Genomic DNA, 17938 nt, shown 5'->3' with positions numbered 1-17938 from the left:
TCATTATACGGAGAGAGAAAAACAAGACTGAACTGCATGTAGAATTGACTTGATAGCTAGGAGTAGAATTTGCTGCCTATGGTGTAGCGTCCTCTCTATTATTTTATTCCTATTTACTTCAAAATAAAAGCATGTGCAAATCTGCACAGCAGCTGAATGACGTGTGTCAGGAGACAACAGGTAAGCTTAATGCGGTCTTAAGGTGTGACTTTGGTAATTGTAGCAGAATCATGACACTTCAATTGTCTTCATTGGCTCACACATTTCCTTGATGGAGCCAAACATTAGCACCAATAATGTAACCATTTGATGCAAGGAGGCGGACTGAGATATGTGTCTGATAGAAGGCTGATCCCAGCCCTGGGTAATGCATAGTTTATGTGCCTAGGAAATTGAACAGTGGGTGATCTGGAGCTGAGAGGGGCTAGTCATTAGGGGCATACTGATACCAAGGGCTAAACACAAATCTTTATACTCTGATAGCTCATTCATAGCTCTAATGGGATTCATAGCTCACTGCTACGGGAAAAGAGAAATAACCCAGGCAAATATAGTAAATGGACCGTATTTGTACAAATGACTGCTTAGGCATTTCATAATTTGCACTCTGGCATGTGTTTCCTTTAGCCTAATGTCTAAACTCTCCTTTTATTTTTACCATGTTTATACTAAAGCGATCACAACAAAATGTGGGAAAGAGATATTTACGTGACATCTTTAATGTTAGGGAGAAATGAGGACGAGTGTTGTGTTTTGATCAAGGTCAAACAACACAGAGAGAACATGTTGACTTCAATGACTCACCTCAAGCCTGTTGACTAGTTTTTTCTTTATCGCGTTCTGAGCTGCAGCATTAGTGGCTACACGTAGCCCCTCAGCTGCCTCTCGGAGCCTCTGCTGCTGGTCCTCATTCTCTGGGTAAGCAGCCGCCCCCTGAGAGCGCGCACACACACACACACACACACACACACACACACACATACATACATGCAGTATATATCTATATATATCAGACCTGAGCAATGAAAGTTTATCAACTCTGGTTACACACATTGTGCAATAGATGCAAATAGGCATTTAGCTCTGTCTGCTCTCTGGCAGTTTCCAAGGAAACCGTCAGTGCCTGATTCCCACTTCCTCTTTGATAATGGCAGTGATGTGGTGATTAATGTGTCACAGATCAAAAACATCTCATTTGCCATAGGCAGCATTTCACTTGCCTGGGTATTTCACAGTCATAGTATCCTGCTCAACAGTGCCAGGGGCTTATTAAGAGCCACTGATGCTGCACCCTTTTATTTTGGATGTGCAATGATGCTGGTAGCTGAGCATACAGTAATGCCAAAATGTGCATTCTATCAAACAAAAGCAATTTAGTTCAGTTCACCTTTTCACACATTCAGTATGAAATTAGACATGAAAAAGCAACATGACAGTGCTAATAGAAAACAAGAAAAACTGAATAAAATGCACAATATCAACAGTTGTGGATCAAACTGATAGTTTACAATGGGGTAAAACTAACTACTAACTCTTCTATATTAATTTGGTATAAAGTACTAATTAAACTATAGTGCAGAAAATGTAATGTAATAATGACAGAAAGCAATTCAATTTGGTTATTAAGTTGAGGCAAATCATCGATCATATATATTGCATTACATTGTGAGAGTACACTCTTACCTTAGCAGCCTCCACCATCCGAGCTGTGGCATCAGCCAGGAGTTTGGCTGCAGCCAGCAGTTTCTTGGAGTTGTCAACATCAACTTCTGCTTCTGCATCAGATCTCATGGCATTGACCAAGTCAGAGGTGGCCTGGGCTAACACCCTGGCCTGACGCACCATCTCACCTGTTCACATATACAGACAGTAAGTAAAAAGGCAGGTGCCCCACACAACTAGGACAGCAAAGCTGATTTGGAGTCTCTGTCCTTTGTCCATTTGTTTTTTTAATGAGGTCTGCTTGTTGTGCAGATTGTTGTAGATTTGTATCCATTTCGACAGCCAGAACGTTTTGAAAATGACCCTTACGTTTCAGAGTTGTCATCATCCATTTAGTCATAATATTTTCTGGATATTTAGTTGAAACTGTAGAGATAAAATAACCAATGGAAATATCTAGTTTTGATGGGCCCAATTAATCGGGTGAAAATCATGTAATAATGCAAAAATTCTGTATACCTAATACAACCAGAGATATTAAAGGGACAAATATGAATTATTCTAATGTGAATTATTAATTAATAAAAGACTGTTGACAAAGTAATATCATCTCATGAGATATATATATATATATCATCATATCACCCAACTCTTGCGTGCATGAGACATTTCTATAAGTGTACTAGTGTTGCTTAGTCCCATCGTTCTCACCTTCATGAACTTTTATAGCTGAAGGTTTCTAGTGAGTCATCCTCTCTCTTACAAATCAAAGTATTCGGAATATATGTAACATCTCTCCACACACCTATAAAAAGCTGTGTTTCCCATACACCCACCTCCAGCTCAAAATAACCCACCCAGAGAAGACTGTGAAGACATCTATGTGCTTTACAACCTACATCGAATGGCCTTGGGAATCAACCAATACACTATCTGTAGAATGGACTATAGTCACTGAATACTACTATTGCTATTCTATTTTCCCTTTCATTTGTTGATTTTTAGAAGGTAAAAAGTTTGTCCTTCCAAAAATGCCCTGGTCATGTGTTTCTTTTTAAGTTTCAAAGCCTCACTGATGCTGATTAAGACCAGATTGAGAGCTCTGTAGTGGTTTTAGATGACATGTTCTACAATCCCTTGAGAATTGGCTGGGTTGGAAAATTCTTCAGCCTCATGGCTTGACCCATAACAAATAGCCTGAGCGTTGACAATATTTTCACAGGTTTTTTTAGATCACTTAACATGGACACAAATATGGACAATATTTTAAGGCCCTCTTATGTGCTCAAAACACATGAGAACAAGTCAAGTAAAAGCATGTTTTCATTAGAGATCACCTGTTATTTATTTTACTGTTGTGAGTAAACAGAAACTGAAGAGACACCATACACCTTTAATTGAAAGCCTTTATAACTGGACTTCACCTACACCGTTCTCTACCCTTGAGCACTTATTTTGTACTCACCAGCATCACCCATAGAAGTGAAAATGTTTTCTGTCACGTTCATGATCGTGTCTGTGGCCTGGTCGTAACGCCCGATGGGCTCTCCGCAGCTGGCGTAGTGGCGGACATGCTGCAGCAGGTCGCTGAGGGCCTGGCTCACCACACCTGCTGCTGCCCCGACTTGCTTCAGCAGCTCGCTGTCGTCGCTAGCCGAGCGGCAAGCCTTGACGCAGGTTTCCACGGAGCGGTCCACCAGCTTCCCGGCCTCCACAAGCTGCTCCTGACACACTGGGGAGCTGATGGTTGGGCTCACTACCTGCACCACAAACAGTCATTACCAGAAACTCAGCAAAATTACAAAAGTTGAAGACTATTAGGATATTAGACAGACTATATAACAGTAATTCCTGTTTCATCGAACCAATTCAGGCCTTTAAAATGAAACATTAAATTGTGATTTATTAGTTTCTGATACAAGAGTCACTTATTTTGTACAAGATATGAGACAAAGTCTTATTTAAAAAAGTTCAATATTGCACATATCCATAGTGTAACAAAGCTGCAATGGTGAGTGTCTCACATCCTATTTGAATGATTTCCTGCCTGTTGGTAGGTCCTTTACCTATTTGGCTACTGAGATGAACAAGTTTTAGATCAGTACCTTGGTGCAGGCTACCAGCTGTGAGGTGGACAGGGCACACTGAGTGGCAGCTGCGATCACCCGGTTCTGCAATATGGTGTCTTCAGCCACCTGGGCCACGTTCTTGGCCTTCAGGACTAACATAGCAGCTGCATTGGCCACTGCTTTGGCCAGATTCATCAGGGTGTCCTGCAACATATTAATCAATGTCCTTCACTAAAACAGCACAGCTGTGCACATGTGAGTGAAGGGAGAAGGAGAGTAAATGTTTTTAACTCATTTTGTCCAGTTGACATAGTGTGAATACTGGACATCTAATGCACAAGGAACAACAGCAGTAAAATTACCGTAGAGGCAGGTAGTGATTATGAATTTTAGGGGGTGGAAAACAAATAATATATGTTATATATTCAAGCAATTTGATCAAAAACTACTATCAAAAACTTGATCTTTGTGTGGAAGAAGACTATTGGTTCAAAGTCCATGAGACTAAGAATATGGATGATATATGAGCCCTCTTTTTCAGGGATTATTACTAAAGAAAGTGTGATCAAAGCCATGAGAAGACACCTAGGAACTAAAAGATGTGTGTGTGTGGCAGGTAAATGAATTTCAATGTAAAAGAATAAATGAGACAGCTACAGTGAATGCACCAAACACAACCTTGTGTAACTGGATGTCTGAGACACTATATTGTTGTGTTACTACTAAAAGCTCTCCTTCTGATACTTTGTTACATATTCCCCATAAAGTGATAGTCTAATAATAAAGCCTGATGTGATTACTTGAGTATGTATTTTATTTATTTTGTTTTTAAAGGGGGCCTGAGAGCATGTGTGTGTCTTCCTGTTTGGCTGCAATGTCATAGGAACAGTGAGTGGGTAGCGTCCAACCTGGAACTTCTCATCGGTCTCGCCCTCCCCCATGTGACGGAGCATGTCCCCGCTGGCCTGTCCAATGCTTCCTGCTGCAGTCAGCACCGTCTGTCTGGGCTGTACGAGAATGACATCACCACATTCATTACTCTGGCCTGGCCTGTTCTCACACATGCCTACTACGATGAATTATGTAAAACAGGCTTCTGGATCAAAACTCATCCTAGAATATCTTCATCTTCACTGGGACACTGATAAAAATCAAAACATGCAGTTCAACACAGTATGTGGCTTTGTGACTACAGTGGAGGATGCAGTCCAAGTCAGTACAATAATCAGTGGGCGTCTCACCTCAGCAGCTGCAGGCTCAACAGATCTGAGCAGATCTGACACAGCTCCTGCCAGCATCCTGGCAGCGCCCATGAGCTTGTGTCCACTGCCCACCTCATCGTCCATTAATGCCGCAAGCAGCTTGACACCCTTGGACATTTCCGTGAGGTTGGAGGAGATGGTGGTGATGGCGCAGCCCACCGCTGTGTAGTTGGTTTCTGTGGGCTCACCTGTGAAGGATGGACCGCCATCATTACAAACTACACCTCTGCTGTGCATCTTAATTTGTTGTGCTGCTGTCACATTGATTTAGCTAATCCACGGGGCAGCTTGCGTGTCATACGCTGTAACACACACATCAGTATCGTAATTAGAGCATATTTGAGATGGTTCCACGGAAATGAGCACATTGATGAAATGGCAATGAAGAAGAACACTTTGTATTAGCTAGTGGAGGGAGTATAATAGGAACCAAACAGATGGCGAGGTAAAATTAAAACCCTACAAAACACTGGCAGGAACTTGATTGGCTTTGCGCCAAACAACGAGGGGAGCAGCAAGAGACACTGTTCGTTAAGCTTCAACAAGTTCAAGATTTATTTATCAGCAGAAATATCTATCAGGGAAAAAATTGGAAATGCACTTTTGTTAAAAAGATCATCATCAGTGAGGGCCTAACACTGACTCAGAATTTTTTTTTTTATTGATTCACACCTTGGGGTTACAATAATGTTAAGATTAACAATATTAATAACAGGGCAATTTCCTTTAGAGCTTTGTCCAGCGCAGCCTTCTCAGGTGTAGAAATAGATGAATACTGAAGCTGTTTAATATTCTCCTGGGCACTCACCTGCAGTGAGATTAACCACAGATGCTGTTCCAGCGGTGATGGCATCAACCTGAGAGTGGATTTCATGTTTGGATTCATCTACTTTGTTTTGAACCCAAACCCTGGATGCCTTTAGGTGGAGGAGGAAAAGGAGAGCTATTGGCTTTCATCACAGTGGGTGATTTTCAGCTCATATAAACTTTCTCGTGCAGGATTTAAGGATTAGGGCTGTACAACACCTACAGCTTTGGAAGCACCCAAGCATTAAATGCAGCCTCCATATTTACAGTCAGTTCTGTATCCTAATTATATTTGAGAAATATGATGGACTTTGATGTGATTTAACTGTTTAATTCTATCTAATCTGCCGTTGCATTGCATGAGGCTGCTTAGCTGCAATATCAGAAAGCACTCATTCATGAATGTTAAAAAAAGTGGAGCTCAAGGAGCTGCTGTGAAGGATTGGATGTGGAGGAGTAGTGTATCTATCCATGCTGCATCTATTCTAAGATATTTCTCAAAACTGTGTAGTAAATGGGAAGGAGACTTACCAAGTCATGGCCCAGTGGAGGCAGATTATCTACATATCCCAGGTCAGCCTGAGCCTGCTGCACAGCCTGCATACTGCTGTTGATGGTCCCCATCAGGGCCTGCTGGGCTAGATTCTGACAACAACAAACAACAGAGACACACAGATTGCAAATGACAAAAGCAATCTAAATACACAATGAGTATTGTATGTGGGTGCAAAACTGTCTTGCAATCTAATGTCTATAAACCGCAGGAGACAGATGGGCTTTTAGTGTGAATATGAGGAACTTTTCATTCATTTCATTTCCTCCCCTCATCTCACTCACAGCCCTCTTCATATTGTTCATTGTGGTTCATTGTTGACAGCAGGGACCACAAGCTATATTTCAAATGCCGCAGATAAGATTGATATGATGTTACATGATGTACTTTGACACTGTGTTAGGGTTTTAACTTTTGCCCAAAAATCATATTCGAAGTTTGTTTGTTTATTAATATTTGAATATTTATTAATAATATTTTGACCATTAAATGCCTTCAGTAAGACTTATATTGGTATCAAACTTCGTATATGTTCTGTCCACCAGAGGGCAGTGTATCAGTCAATAGGCAGACAATGACAAGAAGAAAAACACACTGCCACGACTTACAAACGATTAACAAACTGGATTATGCTTTCGACAGGAAGTTCGGAGCTTTCACCGTAGCCTACGTAAGTGGTCTGATGTTTACTTGTGCGCTGGTGTGTGCATCAAGCCGGCATATGTGTGGGGGGAGTGTGTGTTAGAGTGAGAGAGTGACGGTGATTAGCTTCAGAGTGAGTAGCGACTCTAGAGTCATAGTGAGAGGAACAAAGCGTCTCCCCTGTTCTTTCTGACCACGGTGAGACATCTGTAGCAGGAAAAGTTAACCCTCTCCTTGATTTCATGTTGTATGGAGAAGGAGAACCAGGAAATGAGTCGGGGGAAATGCAAAGCTACCACGCCACGGCGTAAGAGTTGAGAGTTACATTTTGAAATGCGTGAAAAAGCCTTGGAATCTGAATTGAAAACAACGTTTACAAGCAAACACATTCACAAAAAACAATTATCATAACAGGTTCGAATATTAAGGGCTGCCTAATATTCGTTCGAATATCATTCTTTTTTTAAATAGTCAAATTATATTCAAATAACGAAGTTCGGAGTCAAAGCCCTACACTGTGTGTTCGGATATATCATTTTTGACAGTTGAAAATCGAGCACAGCAGCGGTGCTACATCATTTTCTCATTCCCTTGGTTATTTCTTTTTCCACACACAGTACTTTAATTATACAGATTGGCCCAAGGTTGACTGCTACCAATTCATGTAAAAATGTAGTGAATACAATAAGACATTTGTCCAGGACACCATGTTTGCTTGCAAGTGGCAATGCTCTTACTCACCAGTGGGGGCATGTGTCCTCTGTGCATCTGCCCTGTGGTGATTTGCTGCTGGGCAGAGGGCATAGTACCCACATTAAAGGTGTCAGGGCCGGCAATAGACCCAGACCGAATTATACCTGGAAGTGCTACTGAGCCATGCTCCACACGACCCACTCGATTGAACTGCTGCTGCAAAATGGTGGACCTTGTACAGGAGAAAGAGAGATATTTCATGCTTTTGTGTGCATGTATTTTCAGCATACATGCCCAGGATGCACTCAAAACTAAGGACCTTAGAATCCTAATAAAAGCATGTATGTAATGAAAAGATCAGTAACATACAGTGAGGTAAAATACTGCTTGTTTGTCTTTACAGTAACATTGTGCTTTGCAAACTGACTTACGAAGATGCTCTAGAGTGGACTATTTTCCTTTGTGTTACTTGTGAGTGTATCTTTAAATTCAGATAAGTGTCCCAGAAGATAACGCAACGGTTTCTAATTTAGATGATGGAAATTACAAAATTATAATTAAAACAATTATCACGCTAACAACTGTTATCACGGTGAGTAGGCATTGTCAGAAAAAATATTGTACGGGAAAAAGATTTCTGTTTTCCTGGCCAGCTCAACAGATGCTCCTGACTCCATTGGTTAATTATGGCTTGTTTGGAGAGGCAGCAATTATGTTTTTGTACTGAGAACCACAACATGAGTCAATTGGCCCATAAGCAGCAGGAATATGTCAGAGAGTGGTTTCACCAAGAGCCATGTGGATTTAGAGTAACAACAAATTCTCAAACTCTGTGTGATAGAGCCCTAGACCATCAGCATAACCTTCCTCTCCATCAGTTACAAAGCTACATAGGAAAATCAGGAAAGATGGCAACCAACGGGGAGATAAGAATTACTGAATAAAACAGCTTTCAACGAGATGATAACTTTCTTTCTTTTTGTGTTTTCACTTTGAGGCAGGTTTTGTGTTTAGGTTTGCACAAGGAAAAATGTCTACAAGGAAGCAATTTAGCAAATTGTATTCGCCAATATCGAGAATAGTGTAAGTGTTATATTAAAATTCTAAGTGCTGTTTTTGTGTTTAATTCTAACATTACCTCTCTTGGGCTGTTGCTGGCAGAAATCTAATTACATGCACAATTAAACAGTGAGGTTTGGATTCATGAAGAGTAACTAGACTGTGTTCGCTGAATCAGAATGGTCAACATTCTCCTGCAGTAGATAATACATGAGCACTACTCACTTCTTAGGAGACACTGATTCCTCCAGCATGGTGGATTCCTCATCTCCCTCTAGGCCAAAACGATCCTTACTCTGCTTCTGTAGTAAGAAAGCAACAGACATCACAGTCAACAATGTGGGCAGACTGAGGATTACTGAATTATATGTATTTTGTATTCATTGAAGTTTTTGCATTCAATTTAGAATTTCTTGCCTTCTTAAGAATGATGTCAATGTATCCAGCAATAAGTTGGGATATCTGCTCTCCCTCTGTAGTCTGAACAGAGTAATAACTCTCCTGGTACTCTCCGAAATCCTTTGTAATGCATTGAAGACAGCAGAGATTCAGGACAGTATTTCAACATCTATCTGGCATTGCATAAACATTCTATACCTAATAAGCTTCTATTGCGCATCCCATTTTTTCAAAGAGCTGATTAAAAAAATTAGAGAGTGAATCCCCAAACTGCTCATTTCAAAGCATTCTACAGAAACGCAAGGGTGAATATTTTTAGGTTAAATCAATGCTGTCAAATATACCTTTTTTATTTGCATAATCCATTAATCTTTTAATGGAGTGCTCCTTTACAATATGGGAGGAAAACAGACTACTGTTGCCTAGCAGCTGGTTTTCAGAAAAATAATATGTCTAAATTCTGCACATTCTTCCCTGGGCATGTATTGTTAATTTAGATGAAATAGCTGGCTAGCATGCTGAAAACATTCAATATTGGAGTCTGAGGTCTCAACAATTTTTAGGATGTGGTTTGTAATGGGAAATGAAAACTAGGTGCATAGGATTACAGCAGAAGTGGACAACATCTGACTGTGTCAGTAATGCTGAAAACTTGATGCAGAGAGTCACAGAGTACCAGGGTGAAGCTCTTGGGGGAGGCAGCCCATCTCTTGACAGTTGTCAGAGGCCACTCCTGCACCACCTCCTTCGTCTTCTCTTCCACCCGCATCACTGACTCTTTGGTTATCCCCAGCAGCCGCGGGACCAGCTTATTTTTACCCTTCATCTTTTCCTGTCAGATAGGAAAACAGACAACATTTACGTCGATGCTAAACACCTACACAGATGATTCATTCAAGGTGCGAACGCAAAATCGTTCGCCATTCTGCTGGTGCTGCCGTAATACACATGCTGTGTCCATGGCTTAAAGCCCCGAATGGAGGAGGAGAAAGGCAGCTGTGAACTGACCCAGCAGAGTTCAGCCTTGTTTAACTGCTGCTTTATTGAGCAGGGTCTCCACAGGGTTTAGTCACTGTTAGCACACCAGCATGGTGCTTCCACTAGCTCTCTGCCTGAGAAGCTCTGGTGTCCTCCACTCTCTGCCCACTGAAAATCTATTACAGCTCACTTCAGAGACTGAGCCTACACTTGGCTCCCCTCCAGGGGTGCATAGGACGACACAGAAATTAGCGGTTTGTAGAGTCGAGGGCGTTCAAATACGTACTTTTTATGTCTCCGGGCTATTGTTTTTTTTTATCACTGAGAGCTCTGAGAATCACACAAAGGCCAATAAGTAGAGCAGCTTCTAGGTTCAAGGCTCTTAAACACAAGGACAGATAACATTATCGCAGTGTTCATGATATCTTTGTACAAAGGGTTATTAAAAACTTCCATTGTAGGCTACATTACTTGAATGTCAGAATAATCAAAGCCTATATACAAGCAGGAAGTTTGATTTTCTAATCTGAAGTGGGTAGCTGAGGTATGATATTATTTTAAATGGTTTGACCCTGATTATTGTTGGGGAAAATCTGCTTGTGTAAGAAATCACAATAGAAGGGGAGGCTTTATACAGTATTGTACACACCTGCATGCATGGCTACAGCAAACACACAGGCTCATTTTACTTCCCCTGTACAGAAATTCTTTATCTGTGAAGTTTACAGCAATAGAGGGCTTGCCAACCTAGAACCTGCAGTGATTAAAGACTGACAGATGAGAAATAGAAGGTTATAATAAACTCTCAGATGTGCCTCAACAAAGCCAGGTCTGTGCTTTGGCCTCTGCTAGCATCAAGAACAAGAGTGCAGCTGGAGTGAATTATTTAAAAGACTCTTGAAATCTCCATCACTACATCTCCTCATCGAACGCAGACAGTGCCTCGTACATGTTGATGCACACGCACTCTTCCATTCACACACTCACACACAAAGATAATCTGAACTCTGTAGTCTGCTTTAACTCCAGGGCCAAACATTCCATTTATCGTCCATTAAGACCCCAGCAGACAACTGCACACTTCCTCTTTTCTCCTCTTCGCAACTAGTTTGCAACCAAATGGACTGCTGTCAAAGAGCTTTTATAATACCTGCTGCTGTGACTTCATCCCATTCGCATGCTGCACTTCCATTCCACTTTTGTGTTCGCCAAACCAGAACAGAACAGAATTGCTATTGTCACAAGTATGTTATAGCACTGAGTGCGTTGCTGAACTGCAAACGCACAAGCTTCCACACCGGAGCTTCTGATTTGTTGTGAAAATGAGGTTTTGTGGTATTCAACAAGCTTTCATACCTGTTTGACAGCACAGTGCATTTCAGAGCAGCTTTTTAATCACAGCTGCCACTCATTAGCACAGAAGCATTATGTGCCTGTTTTCTATAACCAGATGTATCATTAAAGTGCCCATATTGTGAAATAAATCACTTTTCTGGGATTTGGGGTGTTATTCCACGCAAAGTTGGAAGTGCGCCCTCGTTAAGATGAAGTCTCCTGGCTAATCCTGCCTTGTACTAACTGAAGCTGTAGAAACAAACAGCTAGCTGATGTGATCCTTACCTAGCTACTGCGCATGTGCGCCTCCCAACAAAGATGGGATAGAAGTGTGATGCCTCTCTGTAGCTAAAACAGAGACCTGAACACAGGGTGAAAAAGAGGATCTGCAGCAATGTGCAGTACAACAAAAATATGGTGTTTGTTGAAAATTAAACCACGTAAACCTATTCTGGTACAACCTCAAAATACAATTATGAACCTGAAATGAGCATAATATGGGCACTTTAAATTAATATTGCTCAGTAATTACTAAAGGGAAATCCTGGTTTTGTTTTCATATCTGTGGCCCTCGTTTGTTTCAGTTAACATTAATCTGTAAGTACTGTAAGTTAACTGCTGAGATTTGTGGGAATGTGAGCATATTGTCTGCTGTGCTTATGAATCCAATTACCTCTTAACTGTTATAATGTATCATGTTTTTAGATCTTACCTTCACCAGGAAGAACGACACTCCATATGTCAGCAGGGACCTGGCGAGCTTCACATACTTCACTTTTGCCTCAATCTCCGTCATCTCCCCACAGTCTTTATGGTCCTGGACAAACAATAGAAGTTACATCTCCACCTCCTTGATTGACTGATCATTACATATATGTTACGTCATGTGATCTACATGTTTTGTATTTTGGCAATTTATGCCTCAACAGAGAATAAATTACTATAATTCCCATGGGCCGCACACAGATTCAAAAACATTTTTTCTTTTTAAATGTAACATTTCCAGCACTGTAAAATACATACTTGGAATATTTTCTTCTCGGACCCTCTCTGCTTGATGTACTCTTTAGGCAGGAACTCCTTCAGGCTACGGAGATAAATGGTATTTTTTACATGGTTACTCTTTTGAGCTACAGGCATTTCCTTTTCTGTTAACATACCTCTACATATGAGGTCATTCTTGCCCTACTTCCTTCATATCAGAAAACAGTTGTAACAGCTGACATCACCCCTGAGCTTTCCACTGGGGGAAATCCCTGAAGCAGGAGATAACCACGGTGTATGCACAGCAGTGAAATGAACATATACAAGTACAACACGCCATAACAGAGTTATTGTGAATGTTGGTGTTAATGCATCTTCATAATAAGGATAGCTTACTCCAAGAATCCGGGCTTGTGTTTGTGCTCCACGTGGGGTCCAAACTGGATCTGAGCCTGGATGCCTGCAAACTCACAGGCTTTATCAAAGGAGACAGGGTGGGATCCATTCAATATATCATCCCTAGCCTAAAGGAGACATGATGGGGGAGGGGAGGGGGGGGGGGGTGACAAAGCATGAGAATTATCCAAAATTCACCCAACAGAGCCTCATAATGAGCACTTCATGGTGTGCTCTAAATGCACTGGCTTCAGAGAGGATGTTTTCTAAGTGAATGACTAAGTGTATTTCTAGAGCAGGGACATCATCACTGAAACTCATCCACACATGGGAGCCAAATAAGATTTATTTGTGACAATAGAAGCCATTCTGCTGGCTTTCAAATGTAACAGCTCCTACAGTTTGTTATCACAGCACATTACACATTACAGAAATGCTTCAGTCTTTTACAATATCCCATCTGCATTATAGAATGGCCCTCAATATGTTGTTAAGAAATCTAATGACCGAGCAAAAAAAGAAAAAAAGGTTTTGTGCGGTTTGGACATCACTTATGTTTCACTGCTTTTTCAGCCAGGCTGCCTACATTATCTTCACCATTTAGGTAGATGGAAAGGGAGAAGCCTTCGTTGACATCTTTCAAATGATTGTCAGTGTGGGCTGTTTTCTCCAGGGGGCAGTCAGCTCTCCCTCTCTTTCTCGTGTCGTCTCTCACTACCTCTTTCTAGTTCACTGCTGCAAAATTAATGGCTCTAAAAGCCGAGAGGCCTCGCTGCCAGTGAGAAAGGCTCCATCAGTGCTTTATAGCATTAGCATATCAGTGCACAGCGTGGACTCGACTCATTCTTATGTCCCATTACATCAATGAAAAACTAGCTTACCGTTGTAATGAGGACAACAATCTCCCTCCACTCACATTCAAGTCATTTCCCCAGCCCAGTGCAATTCACAGTGGAGTACATAAGCTCTTACTGAACACAAGAAGACACTCTAAATTTAGCCCTCACACATGCCATTCACTCTGGTACACACATTCACTAGACGGTTTTCATTGTGAAGTACGATGCTAGGAATAATGGGATGTTCTAGATGTTAAATTAGACATTTTTGAATAAGTATTGCTTGGTTTAAGATTGATTGGTTAAAGGGCCCCAGTTATTTAGAAAAAAAAATGTAGGTTGCAAGAGCACCAGTGAGTTTGCATTAACTTTACAATTTGTTCCACAGATACGTAGAGTACAGCACAGCTACTGTAGATAACAATGTGTTACATGCACAAGTATGTTATTATTATGTTTTTGGAGTATCCTGGTTATGCGTTTGCATATGCAAATATGGTTTCAGAAACCAGGTCATGCCTTTCCTGGTTTTGAGAAACTCAAGCTGGAGCACTGATAGAAAGTAGGATACTGTTGGATGTAAACACTTTATACAGGTTTCACAGTTAGGTCCTCAACCCCAGTTCCCATTTGCCAGTGAAACAAATAATATATATGATGATCTAAACCCTAAAATGAAAGGGAAAGTTTAACAACAGTAATTCAAAAGATACATTTTATCAGTTGTTGCTCTCATTTTCCATTCCTGAAGATAAGATGAAGGAGCCAATCTCCTGCAAAGTGATAAATGCAACAGTGGCCAGGCAGCCAGAAACCAAAGTGGGTTCATCCTAAATTACTGCGTCAGTCAGTCCAGAATTGACAGTACTTTGACACACAGATGATCAGCAAATACTAGTCTATTTAGGATTATGTATACAAGGAAATAAATAACCAGTCTGTTTATGTTCCATAGGTTATGAGAGATGGTACTGGTACTGTAAGAGTGTATTGGCAGAGTAAAGTGAGTGTCAGGTTATAATGGCCACCCTGGTCACCTGCATAAACATGATTGGAAATGAACCAGCAATTGACATCAGCAGTTTCATTCATGCTTCACAATCAGCTAATGCAAGCAGGACACATACGGAGCATAGCTGAACTGACGCTATCCTATGCTATATTTGAACATTGACTTAATCATTGGCTGGGTCGTTTCACATCAATAAGCAAACATCTGATTAAGCAGCCAACTAACAGGTACATATTTATATTTTGGTCAAATGAGCTGGGTTATTCTACCATGATTGTCAACAAGACAAGTGAGGACAGACCCAGAATTTTCTCAGAGCGCATATGGCAAGTGATACAGGGGCTGGTTCTAGGCCATTTTAATAGAGCTGCATGAGTGGAAGTGAAGCACAAGACATCAGAAGCTGTGACACATACAGCCTGAGGCTACAAAACTGAGGTCAACCAGTTCACCATCACCCAGCAGAGCGTGCACAGTATAATGCTGCCTTAAAAATAAAAGCTGACATAGGGAAACACTAAAGCGACTAAATGCACACAGTGCTTGATCCAGACGGTTCGCAATTAATCAGTCAGTAAAGAAATATTTTGACAGCTTCATGAATTAGACAACAGAGTTTTATTCTGAAGACAAATCCTAAATAACAAGATGGTTCAGGGGCATCCTGGTGGCTCAGTTAACTACAGTACTGTACCAGGTGGATTTGAACCAAGGCCAGTCTGGCCTTGCATCCTTCTTTCTCTTTTATTTTCGGTTTATTTTCCAATGAAGCAAACATGCTTAAAAAGCTCTTAAAATGCTATTACAATCTCTTACAGAACTATGGAAAAAAAAACATGATGACATGACAGGAGGCAGCAGGATACATATTATGTGCTATGCTGTCTTGTGGTACAAATAGTATACTTTCAGAATCAACTAATGTCAGCAAGTGAAAGCAAAAGAAGAGGACACACACACAGGGTGATGCTATTGCTACGGAGGTTTATCCTGGTCTTAGCACAAATACATGACAGAAAGGGAGTGGCCGAGTAGTAAAGGAGATTAGTCTGTTACTGGCAGAGCTTCCATTACTGTGTGTGTGTGTGTGTGTGTGTGTGTGTGTGTGTGTGTGTGTGTGTGTGTGTGTGTGTGTGTGTGTGTGTGTGTGTGTGTTTGCAGGGGGGGGGTGCACAATATGAATCTAATTACTTGATCCTGAGATTCTGAGAATTACAGGAATTGTAATGAGTAAAAAGCTGTGTACAAGTGGAAGAGATGACTGGGGGTATGTTCCACTCTGCTAAAGAGCCCTCTTCTGGCTCTGTTGGGCCTTTTTACACAGTGGCAAATTAGAGCTGCTGCCATGTGAAGAGTCTCTGTGATCTGCCCGTGTAACAATCCGTGTGTGTGTGTGTGTGTGTGTGTGTGTGTGTGTGCGTGAGGGAGCGAGAACAAGGGAAAGATAGATGGGGAAGGGCAACAGAGAGGCAAAAAGGAGGCGGGGGCAAGGGGCGGGGTTGTTATTGTGAAAGGAAATATGAGTCTGTGTTGAGAGGAGAGCATGATATGCACTGTGCTGTAATGTGTGCCAGGGTGACAGGGTGGGGATGTGTACGACTATGTCAGAATGTGTAGGAGATGGAGAAAAAGTTGAGACAGGCGAACTGAAAGGGAAGGAAACGGAGGGTAAGAAAAATAGAGGCAGAAACAGGACCAGACAGATAGAAGGCAGGGGAGCAGCAGGAGCAGGCTGGGAGGCTGGATGCCTTTTATGAACACATTTCAGATGGTATTCACATCATGGTATATATCTCTAAGTGAGTGCTGCTTTTGCAGAGATTTTGTGTGGGAGAGCAAGCAACAATATTTTAAACATGTTGCAACCGTTTCTGTGAGAATACCAACTCTTCCTCGGTCTCACAAGATACATCTGCGTGTGTGTGTGTGTGTGTGTGTGTGTGTGTGTATGTGTTTGGGTACTCCACACCCTGCTGTTTCTAGGAGAGGTTAATGTGAATGCAATGATGTGTGCAGTGAGCTAACCCTGACTAGTGCAGTACCGGACTCAGCTGACTCCCCTCAGGGACCCCCGGTGCCAACAGGGCTCCCTCGGTTTAAATAACTTGTAGAACCAACAAAGACAAAGACAAAAGACAAAGACACACACACACACACACACACACACACACACACACACACACACACACACACACACACACACACACACACACACACACACACACACACACACACACACACACACACACACACACACACACACACACACACACACACACACACACACACACACACACACACACATCACCTCATCTAGCCCGCACTCCAAAAAGCCAAACTACTGTATATCTCTCTCTGACTAGATATATGCTGCATGTTCAACAAATCTACAAACAGCAATCTAAAGGCATTTGGATACTGACATGACTCACTGCCTCTGACAACTCCTAAAAAGTCATGAACAACTACTGTCCTATAGATGTAACCTATTCAACCCCACTGAATCACTGGTTGGTCAGTCAGTACAAACAGTCATTGTTAAAACACAGAGCCTTTGGAGTTGCAGTGGGGATCCTAAAGTTTCAAAGGAAACCAAATATGAATGTTGAGGAAATTCAAAACATCTAGAATATTTCCATTTGAAGGAATGGTTTAGCTTAAACATTGTGAGTTGGAGAGTTAGAATAAACCAATAGAAAATAGTGTGGATTAAGATGATTATCCAGCCTTTAGGCTACTTAAAGGGAAAACTCTATTTCATGGTGATAAAATGAAACACGTCTCAGCAACTGAAGAGCTAATTTCTGACTGCAAAGATTGAAAGAAACTGGATAGTTTAGTAGATGACATTTCCAAAACTGTAGCCATATTATTGGCAAAAACCAATGCCATCCCGCCCCAGCATTAATTCAGTCAAGTGTAGAAAGATATGTTGTCAATCGTGCATTGAATAGTCTCCTTAGTCAGTTTAAAAGATTTTCGTCAGATTTTGAGAGGCGTTCGTCACTCATCCCGCTCGTTATTTCCGGGTTAGTCTGACTGCCCGCCCTCCGACCCAGCAAGTCAGGTCGGCCAAAATGAAGGCCGACAGCCCCTCCGATGGACAACGGCAAGGAATACACCGAACAGACTCGAGTCACTGACCTCGCCAGACTGTGCGACAGACGATTATCGGGTTGGTGTGTCAGGGCCATTACTGAGCTTGCCAAAACACAAAGAATGGTAAGATGGTGTTGCAAAGAAAATCC

The 17938-nt window shown here is 41.5% G+C and overlaps 1 protein-coding gene across 6 annotated transcripts in view; it reads right to left on the bottom strand.

The window, feature by feature from the left end:
- The window catches only part of tln2b (talin 2b), an 88356-nt gene that overhangs the window by 30043 nt on the left and 40375 nt on the right, over positions 1 to 17938 (bottom strand). For all 6 annotated transcript variants that reach the window (XM_028584268.1, XM_028584270.1, XM_028584264.1 and 3 more), the window contains exons 7-21: positions 12840 to 12967; positions 12483 to 12546; positions 12172 to 12276; positions 9823 to 9978; positions 9165 to 9266; positions 8973 to 9049; positions 7737 to 7920; positions 6332 to 6445; positions 5802 to 5910; positions 4973 to 5181; positions 4640 to 4738; positions 3768 to 3935; positions 3128 to 3422; positions 1684 to 1850; positions 805 to 933 (exon numbers count right to left, since the gene is read on the bottom strand). In XM_028584268.1, coding sequence (XP_028440069.1) covers positions 805 to 933; positions 1684 to 1850; positions 3128 to 3422; positions 3768 to 3935; positions 4640 to 4738; positions 4973 to 5181; positions 5802 to 5910; positions 6332 to 6445; positions 7737 to 7920; positions 8973 to 9049; positions 9165 to 9266; positions 9823 to 9978; positions 12172 to 12276; positions 12483 to 12546; positions 12840 to 12967 — 2106 coding nt within the window. The remainder of the gene's footprint in view (positions 1 to 804; positions 934 to 1683; positions 1851 to 3127; positions 3423 to 3767; positions 3936 to 4639; positions 4739 to 4972; positions 5182 to 5801; positions 5911 to 6331; positions 6446 to 7736; positions 7921 to 8972; positions 9050 to 9164; positions 9267 to 9822; positions 9979 to 12171; positions 12277 to 12482; positions 12547 to 12839; positions 12968 to 17938) is intronic.

This window comes from Perca flavescens, chromosome 8 (assembly GCF_004354835.1).
Source record: "Perca flavescens isolate YP-PL-M2 chromosome 8, PFLA_1.0, whole genome shotgun sequence".
NCBI lineage: Eukaryota > Metazoa > Chordata > Actinopteri > Perciformes > Percidae > Perca > Perca flavescens.
The sequence above is the reverse complement of the archived record's forward strand: the minus strand, read 5'-3'. Positions and strand labels throughout refer to the sequence as shown.